The sequence below is a fragment of the Hippoglossus hippoglossus genome, chromosome 16 (genome assembly GCF_009819705.1).
Source record: "Hippoglossus hippoglossus isolate fHipHip1 chromosome 16, fHipHip1.pri, whole genome shotgun sequence".
Taxonomy (NCBI): domain Eukaryota; kingdom Metazoa; phylum Chordata; class Actinopteri; order Pleuronectiformes; family Pleuronectidae; genus Hippoglossus; species Hippoglossus hippoglossus.
Window position 1 is genome coordinate 19,992,077 of NC_047166.1, and position 17,480 is coordinate 20,009,556.

The 17,480-nt window shown below is 39.7% G+C and overlaps 1 protein-coding gene across 3 annotated transcripts in view; it reads right to left on the reverse strand.

The window, feature by feature from the left end:
- Positions 1-17,480, reverse strand: part of tsnare1 (T-SNARE Domain Containing 1) — a 147,939-nt gene that overhangs the window by 90,133 nt on the left and 40,326 nt on the right. For all 3 annotated transcript variants that reach the window (XM_034611743.1, XM_034611741.1, XM_034611742.1), the window contains exons 3-4: positions 4,040-4,117; positions 2,644-2,713 (exon numbers count right to left, since the gene is read on the reverse strand). In XM_034611743.1, the coding sequence (XP_034467634.1) occupies positions 2,644-2,713; positions 4,040-4,117 (148 nt within the window). The remainder of the gene's footprint in view (positions 1-2,643; positions 2,714-4,039; positions 4,118-17,480) is intronic.

Genomic DNA, 17,480 nt, shown 5'->3' on the forward strand with positions numbered 1-17,480 from the left:
CTTAATCACTCTCCGTCACAGGTAAAAGGTAAGGATTTGAAAAAAAAAAATCTCGTAAATAGTTTTTCATCCAGCATGTTTGTTTCCTCATTTCTTGTTTAGCCTTACTTGTTAAATTATTCAACAAATTTATTTTTGCTGTAGAGTTAATGTGGAAGTATGATGTGCTGTGGCGTAATGTGTCTGCGAGAGACCGTATCACTCTGGGCTGCTCTCCTCCAAATACAACCCAGTGTCCTCTGGCATGTTCAAGCCACAACACCAGTGAATGTCTAATGCGCTAAACAAAGACAATGACACTCTGAGGGTGCTGTCCATTAATCCACTTAGACTTTTTTACCGTGTGCATTTCCACAATTACAGGGTTGGGTCAAATTCTATTAACCATGAGATTTTTGCCTGACGACAGGCATTCACATGGAGAGTTACCATTCTAACCACGGGCATAAACAAGACTTGCTTTTATTGGACAAAACTCAAGGATGTTGCTCTGTGCAAAGGAAGACGTGGTTGACATTCTGATATTTGCTGAATCAGTTCGGTATATGCCCATTGTCATTGTGACTGGTTGGAGATCAGATGGCTGCAGGCCTCTTTATGTTACTGCTGTTAATGCCAACGTGGACAAGGGGAGAGGGAGAGTTTAGTAGGGTGTTGCCAAATGTTTGGAAGAAAAGTGCTCCCTCCAAAACAAAAACATGACTGTGCATGTTGCATTTGCCAAAGAGCATCTTGACACACCACAAAGCTACTGGGAAAATGTTATATGGACTCACGGTTGAATTCTTTAGCAAGAATCTCAAGCACTATGATGTCAAATGGAGACTGCATACCAACATAAAAAAAAGAATCCCACTGGAGAGGTACGGTGGAGTGAGAGCTTTGCTGCCTCTGGGCCTGGACAGCTACCATCATTCAGGGGAAAAATAATTCCCAAGTTTATTGAGGTAAAATATAGGCTAATACCAGGGAGGCTGTGTGCCAGTCAGCCTAAAGTAAATTTGGTAATGAATCCATTCAAGCAAAGGAATTCCACCTTAAGGAGTGGCCCAATCACAGCCCAGACCTTATCCAAATAGAGTTGCCATGTGGAATGAGCTCAGAGAGCCGTCACACCAGACAACATAAGAATACGGCTGAGCTGCAGCAGCTCTGTGGGAAGAATGGCCCAGAATTCCCTCTGATTATTAAGATGAATTGAACTGCAGGTATTAAAAAGAGCTTGTTTGAAGTTATTAGTTCCAAACCAATTCAAACCAGTTTAAATAATTGGGTCGGGACCATAGACCGTCTGGACTTTCCCCACAGTTTGCTTCTCACACATGCACAACAGCACCCCTCACCTGAATCCTCCAGAGGATTCAGGTGAGGGGTGGTGAAGATGGCGGAGGCAGGATGTAAAGGTATAATTCTGCTGTGTCAATCATGTGACTAAGTTTACAGCACATCATTGGCTCTTGTCACTACAAAGTCTCTTTACGTCTTCGTCAATGTCTTCTAAGTGTTTGGCATCGCTTTGTCATCCAGAGATATTTGTTCTCGGTGTCTTTTTTTTCTTCATTTTTGCGTATTAGAAATGTCATTGACCCCCATGCATGCTGTGTTCTCACATGACCAATCCGGAGTTTCTGCAGACTTTGTGCCAGAGTGCCATGTGAAGAAAGTCAGCAGAAATTCCAGTGCCTCTGCCTGCTGCATCACCTGAACACTTTAGATTTCATCTGACCGGAGAAACAGTCATCATTTGCACAAACCTTCTTCAAAACTGATCACTTCTGTGTTTGCTCTTCAGGTACAAACTTGATTGAGTCAAATCAAGACACATTTACAAAAACAATCAGTCATTAGAGCCTCATCAACAAAGCTTTTCTTTGTCACTAAAATACTTACAAGTTACAAGAGACCCTTTTATTGCCAAAATGATATAAAATTATGTTTTGATCCTGGTTGGGACAGAAAAGCCCTTTTTGAATATGCATATGGAAGGTGATACAATGTGTCACGAGTTTTAGCTTATGTTTAAGTCACTGGCGACAAGAGAAATCTCTTAAAACTGCAAAAAAAACAAAAGCTTTGGCTTAATGAGCTTTGAAAGTCACCATTAAATTCTTGAAGAATCACAAAGCCTCCAGACTGTTTTCTGGAGCAATCTTTCAAAACACTGAGAGCTGCTGAATAACCCAAAGCATCACACTGGATGTAATTTGCATCGGTCGGCAGCACTGGATGTGTTGTTTGCACCCAGCATTAATATTGCTGGAAGAAAATGGGAAGTTAAAAATAAAAGCAGCCAAGCATTGTCAGTAAGTTTCCGAGGCGATCATAAAAAGCGTTCGATACAATTGATGACATGCCAGCCAACACAGTGGGATGTAATGCATTTTAAACAGATGCAATCATCTTAGATTGGCCACTTTGTCATCAGCGTTGAATCTGGTAATTGCTGGCAGCTCAACTAAAAAAGAATAATCAATATGAAAGAGGGCCATGAAACAAAGAGAAAATAAGCACTTTTCTGGCAAGCAGAGATAAGTGTAACCCTTGCACTGAGCTGGACAACCGTGTGTGTGTGTGTGTGTGTGTGTGTGTGTGTGTGTGTGTGTGTGTGTGTGTGTGTGTGTGTGTGTGTGTGTCCGTCCTCACAGGCTCTGTCGTAGCTCTGCTGTATCTCTCGATGTTCCCAGGGCTTGAAGATTCTTCTCTAATGTGACAACTGAGGGAACAATCAAACAACAGAAACATGAAGAGCAAGTGCTGAACTCACACATACACTCATGAACTAAGTCAAGTCTAAATTTGATTGTAAACTTATTTCAAAAATGACTTTAACCCTGGTCTACAGAGAATTGAACACAGTGTTTACAGGAGTCCTCATTGCATTGTATCCTTTGTGAAGTCGATGACTAGAGAGTAAAAGAAATGACGACATGTAGAGAAAATTATGTTTAATCAAAGAATCGATTAAGAATCCTAACCAGAGCCAAATATCCCAAAACAAATTTCATACTACATAACCTTAAACCATACACCAAATGAAAACAGTATACTGAAGTAATATAAATCTAAAGCTTAAGCTTAAATCCTAATTTGACCCTAATTTAAACTTAGTGTCAATGTCAAATTTAATTTGATGTAAAAACAAGGACAAAATCCATAATTTACCTCACCTCGAATTTAAAGCTAAAGCTGACTATCAAGATCTTAAACATAAACTTAAATACTAAAATAACTGGAAGCATGGCTTCAAAATAAAGCTAAAATCTGAATTTAACTTCTGGTAAAACTATTTTATATAATTATACAATGTTCTGAATTCTCAATTATTGCTATGATTTATAAACCAGAAGACAACTAACTAACTAACCCCTTGATTAACACTAATTTAAATGTCATACATTTATCTTACCTAAATCCAAAACATACAGTTATAATGAACTAACCCAGAGCTTGTTTGTAAACCTACTGTGGACAATAATCCAAACCATAAACTAAAACCTAAATTCTTGAATTTAGTTTAGCCTCCATTTTAAATTACTTCAAAAACGACTACAAAACCAATACAGGATTTAATTCTAAACAAAAATGAGCCTATTTTGTCTCCAGGTTTAATTTAATCAAGTTGAATATTGGATTTTGCTTAAACCTTTTAGCAACAATAATCTGACCTCCAAATAAATAATACATTGAAACTTGATTTATATTTATCCTGCTATAATTTACCTACAACTCTAGTGTTGACTTCAATCATAGCCATGGACTAAAATATAAGCTAGTACCAGGGAATGTATACCCCCAAAAACTAAATAATTAAATATTCATTTAACCTTGGGTCCCTGATTCTAAAATACCATCAACCCTAATGTATTTTCATTCCTAAATCTAGATGCTAATCTCATTGTTCATTTAAAGAAAGGAGGAGCGGCCAAAATGTCATAGGTCCAATATCTCAAAGTAATGGAAGGACATAGAAGCACAAGGACAAATGTCAAGGCAGCATGCAGCACACACACACTCAGTTAACTGATGAATGGTACTTTACCGTTGGCGTTTATCTGGAAGATATTGGAGGAGGTCTCCTGAAACACATCTTGCAGTTCTGCAGGGCTGACCTGTGTGGCTTTGAAGAAAACATGATATCAGCACAGACTTCACAGTCCAGTGGAGCGTGACACTGCAGCAGACAGAGAGCTGACCACACAGTGGCAGCATGTGGGGACCACAAAATGAAGTAACAACAAAAAAGAAAAAATGCAGATTTGGGCATTTTCGTTAACAACAAAAATGGCGGCAGTTGATGTGTAGACAGTATCAAACAAAGGAGACAATGTATTTTCTATAAAAGACTAATAAAACATCTACACTCTGAGAATTTGTTTATATTTTACAACACATGTTTTGCTGCGCTGGTTCACTACTATCACAGTTCTAGCTGTTTTTATCTGTGACCATTAACGTCTCTTGGATGAACAGAGAGGTTGCAAACCAATTTGGTTCGAGGCCAGAGAGTTGTTGGCCCAAGTTGGACATTTTTATATCAACCACATATTTGTTGCTGTAATTTGTCCTTTCATTCTTTTTTTCCTTTATTATCTTTGTCAAAGCTGTGGAAGCATCAATCAATAACAATAGATCCACATTTCCCAGAATTTCTCTTCAACTTCAGCATACTGACCTTTGTAGTCCTTTGAAGCTCATTGTTTTAGTTTGTGGCCTCAAAACTCGTGCCCATCAACCTGAGATTTGTATTTTCAGCTTGTTGTGGTGCCCTTACGAGGCTAAAATATGTATTTATTATAGCTTGAACTCTGTGTTCTTACCTCTCTTAACCTTTTTTGCAAACAGATTTTGTAAATAGACATAAAAAGAAATTGTCCAAGCTGAATGTGTAGTATCTGAGTTTGTTTGGTTAAAAAGCCTCTGAATCCTGCTTTGTTATTTATGCTGAATAACAACAAGGATTTTTACATTCACATGCTGTTGTTTTTATTTGTTCACACTTGAAATTCAACTGTTAAGGTTGCGTTCACTGGTTGACAGCATGCAATTCAAACAGCACCTCTGCCTTTGAATGTAATGTGCAGAAGAAATTGGAACAGGGATAGCACCATTTTATTTGGCTTCTCCTTAATGGTGACTATTGCTGTTAATGCTCTATGCCTAAATCTACTTCTCAAACAAATCAAGCCAAGCTGACAAACGAAGATTTAAAGAATTAATGTAAAGACATTAAGGAACTTGACGCATCAAAAATAAATTAATTAGGCACAGGAGATGGTAGGAAAATTGACATTTACATTAATTATAATGAAAGAGTGGGTATTGTTACTGCAATGAATAGATGTGAAAATTGAATGGACATCAAAAGGCTGCAGGAGCTTGTGATGTACGACCTAACTGCAGCAACGATGATAGACTGGACGGGGGAAAATGGCGTGGCACTGAGCCACAGGCTGGCGGCAGAAGTGGTGAGTCTGCTGTATAAGTTATGTGGGCAGGACCATTTTCCTTGTTCAGAAGCACATTTCATTGCAAATGACAAGGAGGGTTAATGGCCCAGAGCCATTACAGCAGGCTGAGATCAACATCATGACCTGGATAAGCTGCACACACAAGCCAGCGCACACACCCTATTGTCAATTATTGCGCCCAGAAATGACTGCCATCAACATTTTTCTCTCACATTGTCAGGAGTACACGGGAATAGATAAAATGTAGGGGTGGAACATGCTCCTAAGTACCAGGAATTGATGAATGGGCTATCAAATATTGAAATGAAATAAAGAGAGACAGACAAGCGGGGGTGAAGTCAAAGACAAATTAGTGGTGGACAGTGAAACATATATTCAGTGTGGGTCAGGAGGAAGAGCTGAGGGACCTCCACTGTACATCACAAGCCATTAACTCGACTCAATGAGCTATACTGACAAATCGTCCAGGTAATGACATGATTGCATTCAGTCCATCGAGCAGCGTTACAAGATTGTGGTTCATTTGGAAATGGGTCATTTTTCAACTGAGGGAACTTTAGTGCATTTTTAATGTTATCTCAGCATACACACATTTTTTACCACACACTTTTGTACACCTTTCTTTTACCATGATGGATGGATAGCCGCCGTTCATGCTACAGTGGAGGTGGATCGGCCTGTCACAGGATGGGTGTGAGTTTTCATTTGTGTATGTCCTCAGTATAGGACCCTGCCTTCCTTCTCTGCAGGCTGATCCAAATTAAATATATCGACCTTATCATATCACAAAAGCTGTTATTCATTTTATAGCATCTATGCATTCCAAGTTAGTTGTAGTTGAGTATTAACTGGTAGAGTAGAAACGTAGCCTGATGACACATTGTGAAACACCATAGGGATTATATAAGGATCTAGGCACTGAAAATAAGTTGTTGGAGTGAGGACTGGGTTGATGAATAGACAGATTTATTGTACATTGAATTTCTTACTCATTAATTAGCTACTTAAGCCTGCAGCCCCTTTTGTGAGTTGGTAAATTACACGTGCTGTCACTTTATTACAGTATTAATTTATCCTGTTCCCAGTCTGCAGTTTGCATTATTGGACAAGTGTTCAATTTTCAAGAGTAAATCCAGTAAGTCTGTACTATTAGATGCTCCAAAAATCTATAAAAACTCTTACCCTGGGACAGTGTGTGTGTGTGTGTGTGTGTGTGTGTGTGTGTGTGTGTGTGTGTGTGTGTGTGTGTGTGTGTGTTAGGGTTTTCAATTTAAGTTTTTCTATAGAAACTACACTCATTATTGTCCTGGATTCTTCATTTAATTATACTTAATGAACCTTATATATATGTATAACACTAGTTCATGTTTAATATAAACAGGTTTTGTTCTGGTAACTGACACACACATGTCCATCAAAGAATTGTTTATCATATTTGTAGGTATTATGTATCATTCTGAATCATTTAGTCCCTCCCCTCCCCTCAACTTGAAATGTCCCCTTGTCCTACACTTAAGTCAACTAGTGTGATCTGACATGGACGATCAAAAGGAATCAAGCAGCAGGATGTCAATTGCTCTTCACGCCCTGCTGCTTCCAGCAGAACATCAACAAGGTAGTCGGGTCAGCGAGGCTATTGCAATTCATTGTAACCATTGTGAATCCAAGCTGATTACAGTCACTGCTTAAAGTAAAGTGGGCCACCTTTCAATTCCCCTGGCCACCTTTCAATTCCCCTGGAGGAGATGGATGTCTAAAAGTAAAATCATTACTCTCTCCTGAGGTACAATGGAAACCTCCCACCATCTGCTGACATATGACAGGGGCCATCTCCTACAGGATGCAGCTCAATGGTGGGGGTTAGAGGTCACGGGAGGATGAGGGGGGAGGGCGACCATGGTCAACCACCACATCCTGTGCCATGGAATCAGACCAGAGCAGATGGAGCACTTCTGTTCATCCTTTATCTATTGCATCCTTCTCCACAGAATGTCCAGTGGGAAAAAAAAATACATATAATTGTGTCCAATGACACCTCATCATGTGTTGCATTAAATGTTTTGATATTTATTTTGAATTTCAACAAGTTCAACAAGGATACCCTGAAAAAGAAATTCATTCCACTTTAAACCAAAATAATTTACTTGCATGAATCTGGTAACATTAACTCTGACTCATCTCTGCGTTACCTGCAGTTCATCCCTTCGACAAATGGTTAAAAAGAACATGAAGTGTGTGCCAAGTTCAAATTATTGTCACACAATGCTTTCACGGGCGAGAAATGTCATTTTCACATTAAAACCACAACACACAATCAGCACTTACGATTTCATGCTCATTTCACAAACCGCACTGCTCCCTGGAAGGTTAGAGGACCCGTAGAGGGTTATTTCCAAATCAGTGTTTGGTCAATGGTTTGGATCAGTTCAGCAGCTTTTTATCTTTCCACACTTGAAACTCTTCTCTCACATTAACATGTCGACACTTTAACATGCTGTTATCAGCATCCTACTTCAAAGCTGTGCTGATATGCATTGCCATCACAAAGTCACTCTTGACAAATCCCGTCTCCCTGTGGTTTCAGTAGTGTGTCTGATCCAGTCATAACTTTCATTTTGCCCGACGTTACATCCCTACAGAGGCTGTGGAAATGCTTATGAGGGCTGCGAGAAATGTATATCATTTGAAGAAAGGGTCATGAGACTAAGGGCTCCATTTTAACATGGAAAAAGTGCTTTTAGTATCCAAATCCACTTTTGCAAGTTTATCAAAAGGTGCATAGTTCAAAAGGTTTGTTGTAAGTCTCTAAATAACTGATCACATGTTAGTCTACTCACAATATTTGCCACTTCTGACAGTCCATATTTTACATGAAAATGAGAAGTGAGGTTCTTTCATTCTCATTCATAATAAAACAGGTAATTAGGTTAATGTTTCTCTTCTATAGCTACTTTACCAAGCTTTCAAACGTGAATAACTAACAATTTCAGTTGAAATTACCTAGTTTTTAGTTAGTCTACTTTTTAGTCTCTAGTCGTCCCACAACCGGAACATAAAAATGCACAATGAGGTAATATTTAAATGAACTTTTATGTCCTTTATTGAGTTTTCAGTTTTTGTTCTAAAATCTGTAAAAACTAGAATGTCGCTCTGAGACCACCAGATTATACATTATCTTGCAATGTGGAAGAAGTGTTTCCCATTTGTTATCTAGGCTGTAGCAGCCCACCTATTCAAATTTGTCCTGCCACAGTTTCATAATAAACCAATAAAGTTCATTTTAAACTTCTCAGGATTACATTAGACGTCTTGAACTATTTGCTGAGTGTTCACTACTGCTAACGTCCATAAAGTTCTTACTGACCATGCAGGCAGTGAGACGTCATAGTTGGAGCTGCAGTTGTATCTGCAAATGGCATGCAAACATTCTGTGTACATGCCACTAAGAGGCTGTTAATGTGACAGCAACGTTCCTGTGCATGCCCCTTGCACCTTGCTACTGCCATATATTAAATTAATTAAGTGGTAAACACTGCAGGGGAAGTGCAACAAAATTCCATTTGAAATGTCCATTTCTTCAGATCTGCATGGCCTTGTTGGTGCAGCTACTAAGAAAAAGGGTCTGAAGTGGAATAAAAATATAAAGCTGTATAACGAAATCTATATTTTACATATTTGTAGTTATTGACAAGACCCCAGTGAACTGATAAAAGATGATACTTAGTTGGCTGTGGTAGATTTTCTTTTCCTTTATTTAATAATCAATACAATGTGTATATCCCGATATCTGCTACATTAATGATGAGAGTCCTGAGCACACAGGAGATGAATTACCAGCAGGCCCTAACAAGTAGCTAGTCAATAGCACAAATGTATTATCTGCAACAATTATACTCTCGAATCAGGGAAAAAAAACTGACTCAAGAGCCTCTGTCTCCTCACTGAGGGAGAAGGAGACGACAAGGTTTGATTTTAGTTTCAAGTATGACTGAAACATAAACCACTCTAACGTGCGATCGTAAACTGAATTATTTTGTTAGATTGTTGGGTGATTAACAAAATTGTATACCCCTTCTATAATTGTACCTTTATTCATGTGTTGATTTCCATTTCTTTCTTAAAACACTGATTGCTGCATCAGCTACATTAATACAAAATTGCTTAAATTAGGACAGAAAAGATTGGTGGAAGAATACATTTTACCACCGCTCACTTTGTATATATTTATAATATCCACATAATCATGTCCTAATAACTTTTGTATAATATATTATAGGCTTATACAACTGTGTAATAGCCTAAACAATTATTAGAGAAACTAAACAATGGAAACACATTTTATTTGGGGCTCAAAAAAGACTTGTTGCACTGCTACTGCAGCTTCAACAAGGCCGACAAACCACTGTGGTGCTTTAAATAAAGCTATTTATTGAGCTGAAAATGCTGATTTGATCATACGACTAAGTTCTACATTCTTAAATTGCTGATGCAGGAAACTAGCACAGCAGCTTCATCATGGTCAGACAGTTATTTTAGGGAGATGACCGAAACAGGCTTGGAGAACCTGCAGAGCATGGAGAGTATGCAAACCACAGGAATTCATAAAAGGCTCACCTTGACTTCACGATGAGGAGGTGTACACCAACCCCACCTCCACACACACACACACACACACACACACACACACACACACACACACACACACACACACACACACACACACACACACACACACACACACCAGCATCATACCCACATGAAGCCGTCTGGAGGCGTTCTGCTCTGTTTAGTGTGCTGTCATGTCCCTTGTGGCCAGAAAATGGCGACCATAAATTAAATTATCATTATGAATCTTCTCTTACTGAACACCATGTTGTTCACATGCTGCAATACGGCTTATATTTCAGTTTCATTAGTGAAGGCCTCCTCATAATTTAGTCTCACCCCACTGCTCAGGGAGACACTATTTAATAGCAGTGTGAGAAAGGGATAAGAAAGATAGCAAACACCAAATTGATCAATACCTTAAACATTAAGAGAAAGGCATCACATATATGATTCAATCTCATTCAAATCTAAGTTTATGTCTGAGTTGACTAAACGTTTTTATTGCTTCCCAATAATGCATATTCAGACTATAAACAACCGTTAACAGAAAAAGAAAACCATCTACAGCACTGTTCTTGTCTTAATGACCACTCAAAGCAAGAGGTCACAGTCACCCATTCATAAAGCACTAATGCTATGAACACATGTTGACCAGATTAACCAGGGATCGAACCACCGTCCTGCCAATGAGTGGACAAGCTGCTCTACCCCCTGAGCCTCCGCCGCCTCAGTTAACAGCAGCATATACAGAAAAGGAGATACATTTTTCAGTTGCAGCACATTTGCTTTCTGGATGCTGTCAGGCCACTGTAATTACTTCCATGATCCTTCATCCCTACTGTGGGCATCTAAAAATAACAAATTGTTGAGTGCAGAATTTAATACAAAACATGACCTTTCCACAAAACAATTAGAGCTACATGCAAGACAAATGAAGCTATTATGAACGGTTTAATGAGAGGAAAACTCCTCTGCAGAAGATAACAACACATTGGATGTTTAAAATTCTTTAACGTCAGCAGCCCAGACACATCAGACCGTGGTTTAACACTCTTAACAGCCACATTCACAGAGAAATGTGAATTTATAATCGTTTTGGTCTTTACTAACTCTCATTAGGGAGTAGATCCGTCCCCTTTTCACACATAAAACTATTGTTTAGCTTTTTAGCTGCAACTACATTCATGTTTGTGGTGGTAAGGACAGCTCAGATATGCTTTTTGCTAACAGAGGGTTTAGAGATTGTGACAACCCTGGAGTTGTCCTGCTGTGGTGTTGTGCTTGTGTGTGTGTGTGTTTCAGGTTCCTGTAGGCGGAGTCAGACCTTATGTGGCACACCTGTGCTGACCAGTATTTAAGAAGGCTGCAGACTGGGCTCTCCCCTCTCTCTGCCCTCTCCTTCACCAGGTCTACCACCACATGGACATGGCAGCATAGCATTGGCTTGATTCTTATTTTTATACCCACACACTACAGACATCACTGAAGACGGAACTGATTACCATGTTTACTTGAAGTAAGTTTTCTTTGTAAAATAAATACTTCAACTGCTGCAATTTGTGACCTTGCTCCTTTCCTGTTACACAACAAGAGCCAATGTGTAACAAGAGTAATTGAAAAGCAAATTTGACATTCAGTTTGAGCTACCAATTCCTCTGATCACCAGCTCTCCATTAAATCAGCCAAATAATTACAACTGTATGTATTCATTTTCACTTACCTATTTATATTATGTATGTATTCATCTTTTATACATTTTATGAATATTCAAAATATGGCAAAATCTAACATTAAATACACCCACAAAATAAAAGGTAGAAACAGGCAAAATTCTTTGAAAATGTCATTATTCCTTGAAAGACACCATCTCCTCTTCTTCTACTTCTCACAGGTGTTTAACTGGATTCATTCCCTGTACACATTCACAAATCTCATTACACAATTTGAGATTATTTTACACATTCACAAATCTCATTACACAATTTGAGATTATTTTACACATTCACAAATCTCATTTCACAATTTGAGATTATTTTACACATTCACAAATCTCATTACACAATTTGAGATTATTTTACACATTCACAAATCTCATTACACATTTGGACATTATTTTACACATTCACAAATCTCATTACAAACATACGGATTGAGACTCATATTTGTCAATAGTTTTGCTACATGAATGGCCCCGTACTGTAGATTCACATCTGGTGACTGGGGAGGTCACTGAAGTTTACTGAACTCACTGTCTCATGAAACCAAGTTAAGACTTTTGCTTTGTGACATGGGGCATTGTCCTGCTGAAAGCAGCCATTAGAAGATGGTAAACTGGGACCATAACAGGATGACCATAGTCAGATAAAAAGCTCAGATAGATTGCGGGATACAAATGACTGATTAGGAAAACGTTCCTAGTAAGTCAAGAAAATCGGAAGTTTCTGAAATGCTCAAACTCTGATAACGACAATCCTGCCACAGTCAAAGTCACTGAGATCCCATTAACTGAAGCTCCTTCTGCAGGATTCTGTGCATTGCTCTGCTGCCACGTGATTGGCTCATTGGATAATAGCATGGAAAAGCAAGTATACAGGTGTTTCTAATAAAGTGAGTGAATTTTGGGTGTTGCACAGTACTGTACTCAGAGTATATACAAGAGTACTCAACTCAGTGGCATCTATTCCATCACTTCTGTTCGTATATATATACTGCCTAAGAACATGTCTTAGTCCACAATGTATGATGTGTAACAGCAGATCTCAGAACTATTTCCACTGTCAGAAACACCACGGTTCACAAAGCACCGTAGATGATGGCGCCGCCGACTCGTATCCGTAGCTTGAAAGCTACTCAGAGACACAGTACATGGAGACAGCGTAGCCAAAATCAACAAAAGACCTCATGTGAGGATACAGGGTCACGGAGGGCTGGGCTTAAGATCATTGGCGTCTCAGCCGGTCCATTAATCCAATGCGTGGCTTTCTAACACATGGCTCACTTTGGCCACTTACTGCCCATCAGCAGTGCATTGAGCTGGAGGAGCAAATACTCATCACAGCTCTGTCACATCCAGTTCGCTCTTGCTTCATTCGGGCTTAATAAGCAGGGCTGTGTCTCCAGAGGGCTCATCAAAGGGAACTAACCATGTGGACACATCCATGGGTCAGGTCCGGCATCCAGCAATCTGCTGTCGGCTGCGGGGAACCAGGTGGGCCTCTTTAAACTGTGATAGTGTGGGAGGGATGAGCTGCTGCTGTCAAGCAAGGACAACAATTACTATTACTGTCCACACAAGGAACTAAGCGTCCAAATGACAACTGGAGCTAGTGAGTCATTGGTTGCATGATTAATTGATTAGCTCAACAGAAAAAGAATTGGCCCCTTTTCCCACTATTTGAAAAGCAACCTTTTTTTGTCTTTCCAATCATCGATCATTCTCTAACATTTAATTGTTCCCACAAATACTGGAAATAGTCGTGTCTCAGCAGCTTTCAGTCCACATATCTCATATTAACATTTGCAAATCCTTTCAGTCTGCCTCCGGAGCCTGTCACTCCCCGGCACTTTCTAAAGTACAGAATGATCTTCTGCTTATCTCAGTGTGGTGTTTGACATCATATGTCACTGAATATCCCTTGACTGATTTGAAGCAAATTTGGTTTGTCTGGTTGGGCTCTCACATGGTTTAAGTCTTACTTATCGGAAAAAAAACAAGTTTGTACCCTATAATAATACTACATCAATATTTAGAGTATAGAGTATCCCAGTTCTCTGTTAGCCTCTGATCTTATTCCTACATTTTACCTCTTGGCCAAACTATAGCTAGTAATGGAAATCATTCAACTGCTGGGGTGAGGATACTCAGCTGTATGGGCCTATAAAAGCAGATGACCCTTCTCAAATGATCCAACATACAAGCCTGCTTGTATGTTGTGAGAATCTGTTTGTCACACAATTCCCATCTCCTAGATCTTTGATCAAAGTGGGATGCTGGTGGTTTGTCCAGCTCAGCTGTGTGATTTAAAAAAAAAATCAGTGCAAATTCTGAGACTCTACTACATACATTTGTGTCATACAGACTGGATAATTGTTAGTTTGTTTGCAGGCCTGTCCTGAGCTCCTACTAAAAGTCCTCAAATGGTTTCAAATGCTGCAGCCAGAATTTGCCAATGGCTTTCTTTCATTGCTTATAATCCATATCACATCAGACTGTAAAGTGCTTCTTAAGATATATAAATCATAAATAGGCCTTCTCATTCACACCTTTCTGTTCTATTGACACTTTATTTTCCTTACCATGCTATTCACTCTCAGAATACAGGGCTGCTATCTTTCCCAAAAGTTAAGAAGAAGACATCACGCTGCCGGGGCCTCTGCCTATTATGTCCTCAGAAATATCTCCCCTACTGATATTAAGACTGCTGACTCTGCAAAGGCCCATCCATCCATTGTTTTCCACTTATCTTGGGTCAGGTCATAGTGGCAGCAGGCAAAGACAGATATTCTAAATGTCCCTCTCCCTAATATTGTGCAGCTCCTGCAGGGATCCTGAGGCACTCCCAGGCCAACTAAGATATATAATCCCTGCAGCAAGTTTTGATCCCATATCAAGTGGTCTCCTCCCAGTTGAGTGTTCTTCCAAAGGAAGGCACCCATTAGGCATTCAAATCAGATGTCTGAACCCCCTCAACTGTCTCCTTTTGACCCTGAAGGAGCAGCAGCTCTACTCCAAGGTCCCTCCAGATGTCCCTGTTCCCACCTCAGCCACTTTTTAGAAGTAACTCATTTGGGCTTCTTTGATCTGCAAACTCCTTTTTTTTTCGGTAACTACACAAAGCTCACGACTATTGGAGAGGGTCGACGGAACATAGATCTACTTTAAAATTGAAAACTTTGTCTTTCAGCGCAGCTCCCTTTAACCGCAACAGTCCCATGCCAATAATGCACCAATCCGGTCAATCTCCCACTCAGTCTGAGTCTCAATTAATCTATTTCAGCTAGTATAGTATAGTCCATGTAGCCCTGCTGACAAGAAAACTTCAAATTATCTGATAACGGCTGCATCTCTCTAATCCTCCGCTCGTTTCTTCCCTGAGCCTATGAACAACCAGACTGCTCCATCTCTCTACCTATTCTCTTACCTGTCCTTTGTTTTCACTCGGGCTCTGCATGCCGGACCGTCAGCCAACCTATAGGACATATTTCTTTATCCTGGTTCCTTATTCCAGATTTTTTGCATCAGGATCATTTGTCCTCCAGGAGATTCAATCTCTCTCTCGAATGGTATTTCAGTTCTCCTCGTCCACTGTGTTTCAATTTAGTCTGGATTGTCTACTTGAGTTTTTCTTTCATGCATTTGTGTAGTGTGTCCTCCTTTTGTTCTCTTGCCAAGTCATCAAAGTGGAGAGGAGTCTGTGTCCCTCAGGTCTTATCAGTTGGCACTTGGCAGCACCTGAAATAATCTTTACATCTTCCTTTGTAATTCTAATATTCTGTACACATAAAATCTATTACATGTGTGGCTGTTGTATTTCTGATATTTGCTGCTCTTGATGGGGGTCTCTGTCTGATTCAGGGATCTATGGACAAAGAATGCATGCTGCACAGATTGTACAACCACATGGGTCAGTAATGCGTGTCAGAGTTTTAACAGTGAATGCTCTAAAATACCAACTAATGATTTCTGCACCAAATATCTAAACCTTTGAAATGTTTTTATGGTACATTTCACCCTTCTCTGAGAAGTTACATTTTATTCCTGTCTGAACACAGTTCACAGTTGTTTCAGAACATTATCTTCAAGCTGGGAGGGAATTTGGGGATTTGAGCAGCTGGGAGTGAGCAAAAAGAGTGAATGCATCCTTGAAAATGCACTCGAATACAAGAAGACAGTTTGTTTAAACATTAATGGTAAAACTATCACACTGCGACATTTGTGACTGCTATTTTAAAACCGTCGGGGAAAAACAGTGAGCATCTGCACCCTCTTTCATTTTCAATTGGGAATTTATTCAAAGTAATCATATGGCGTGTCATTATGTGATGATATTAAAGCCGTGTTGTCCTATCGTCCTGAATGAGAGAAGACTGTGTTGGAGCTGACACGCCACCTGAAACGACACAGAGCACGGTGGAGGATTGAGAGGTTTTGCCGGCAGAGAGAGGAGAGAGATTAGTCTAAATGACAGCTCTATTAGAGACTTAACCTGGGCTTTGATCATTTCCTGAGCTCTCCTTGAGATCAGCCCGAGTAACAAATGGCAAATCTGACAGGCTCCTGCTCCAACCCCCCCAACCACCACCGCTCATACCCTTCCTATTGCACCCGGTCTTCACAGTGATTAAAGACCCCCTTTCCTGGTGACTGGGTCTCTCATCTGTCTGCCCACAATAGGGACTGGGAGAGATTGCCTGATTGTCAGTCTAAGTGAAAGGAAGTATATCGCAGGACACATAGTGGTATAGTATGCTGGAGTCCAGAGTGAAAAAGCAAATGTGATGTTTGTTTTACTCTGTCACGTCCTTCCTTTTTCTTTCATGATGTATATGAACGGCAGCATAATGACTTGTGCCAACTACTCCCCTTGAGTGTCAAACATGATTGGTATGAATACACATTTGTATATGCCGCTAGAAATGTACAAAGTAGACAGATAAGGACATATTCATTTTGCAGGGACTGGCGAAATGAATTGCACTACATTTTCTGCTCAGCAATTTGAGCTTTTTCATAAATTGCCCGAGGTTGTGATTGCCTAAACCCCACTGCTGCATACACTCTCAGCAATTACTTCACTGACAAACATGAAAATCAACATGTTAATCAAGTTTTACATAGAAGGCACACTCATTATACAGCCTGTCTGAATAACTTGAAATAACATCCCACACCTACACGAGGGAAAGCTTTCCCATTCTAGCTTGAACAACAATAAAACTTCAGATGACGAAAATCTGCGAAACTAGAGTCAAATGACACAATGTCATACCGACGATAAACAGGTATATTGTTGATCATCCTAGTTTAGCAAGCTAGCGCGTCAACATTTGCCAATTAAACATGGAGCACAGACGACACTGTTGAACTTTGAGCATTTGATATTTTACCAAGGAACTGGGGAAATCAAAACTTTCACTTGATGAGAGTGCTACATGATAAGTTTACAGGATTACAGTGATTTAAAATAACATTGGATAATTTTCTGTGGACAGAAGTGGTGGAGCGACGTACTGACATTCACATCTTTCTCGGGAGGTCCTGGTTCCAGAAGTAAAGTAAAGTTTTCCCATGGAACACTTTATTTTTACTAACAGTCGTAAAGATTCACAGCTGTTTTGCATTATCTGCTCCTTTTAAAGTCAAAGGTACACCCTTGTGTACAAAACATCTTACAGTTTAGACTT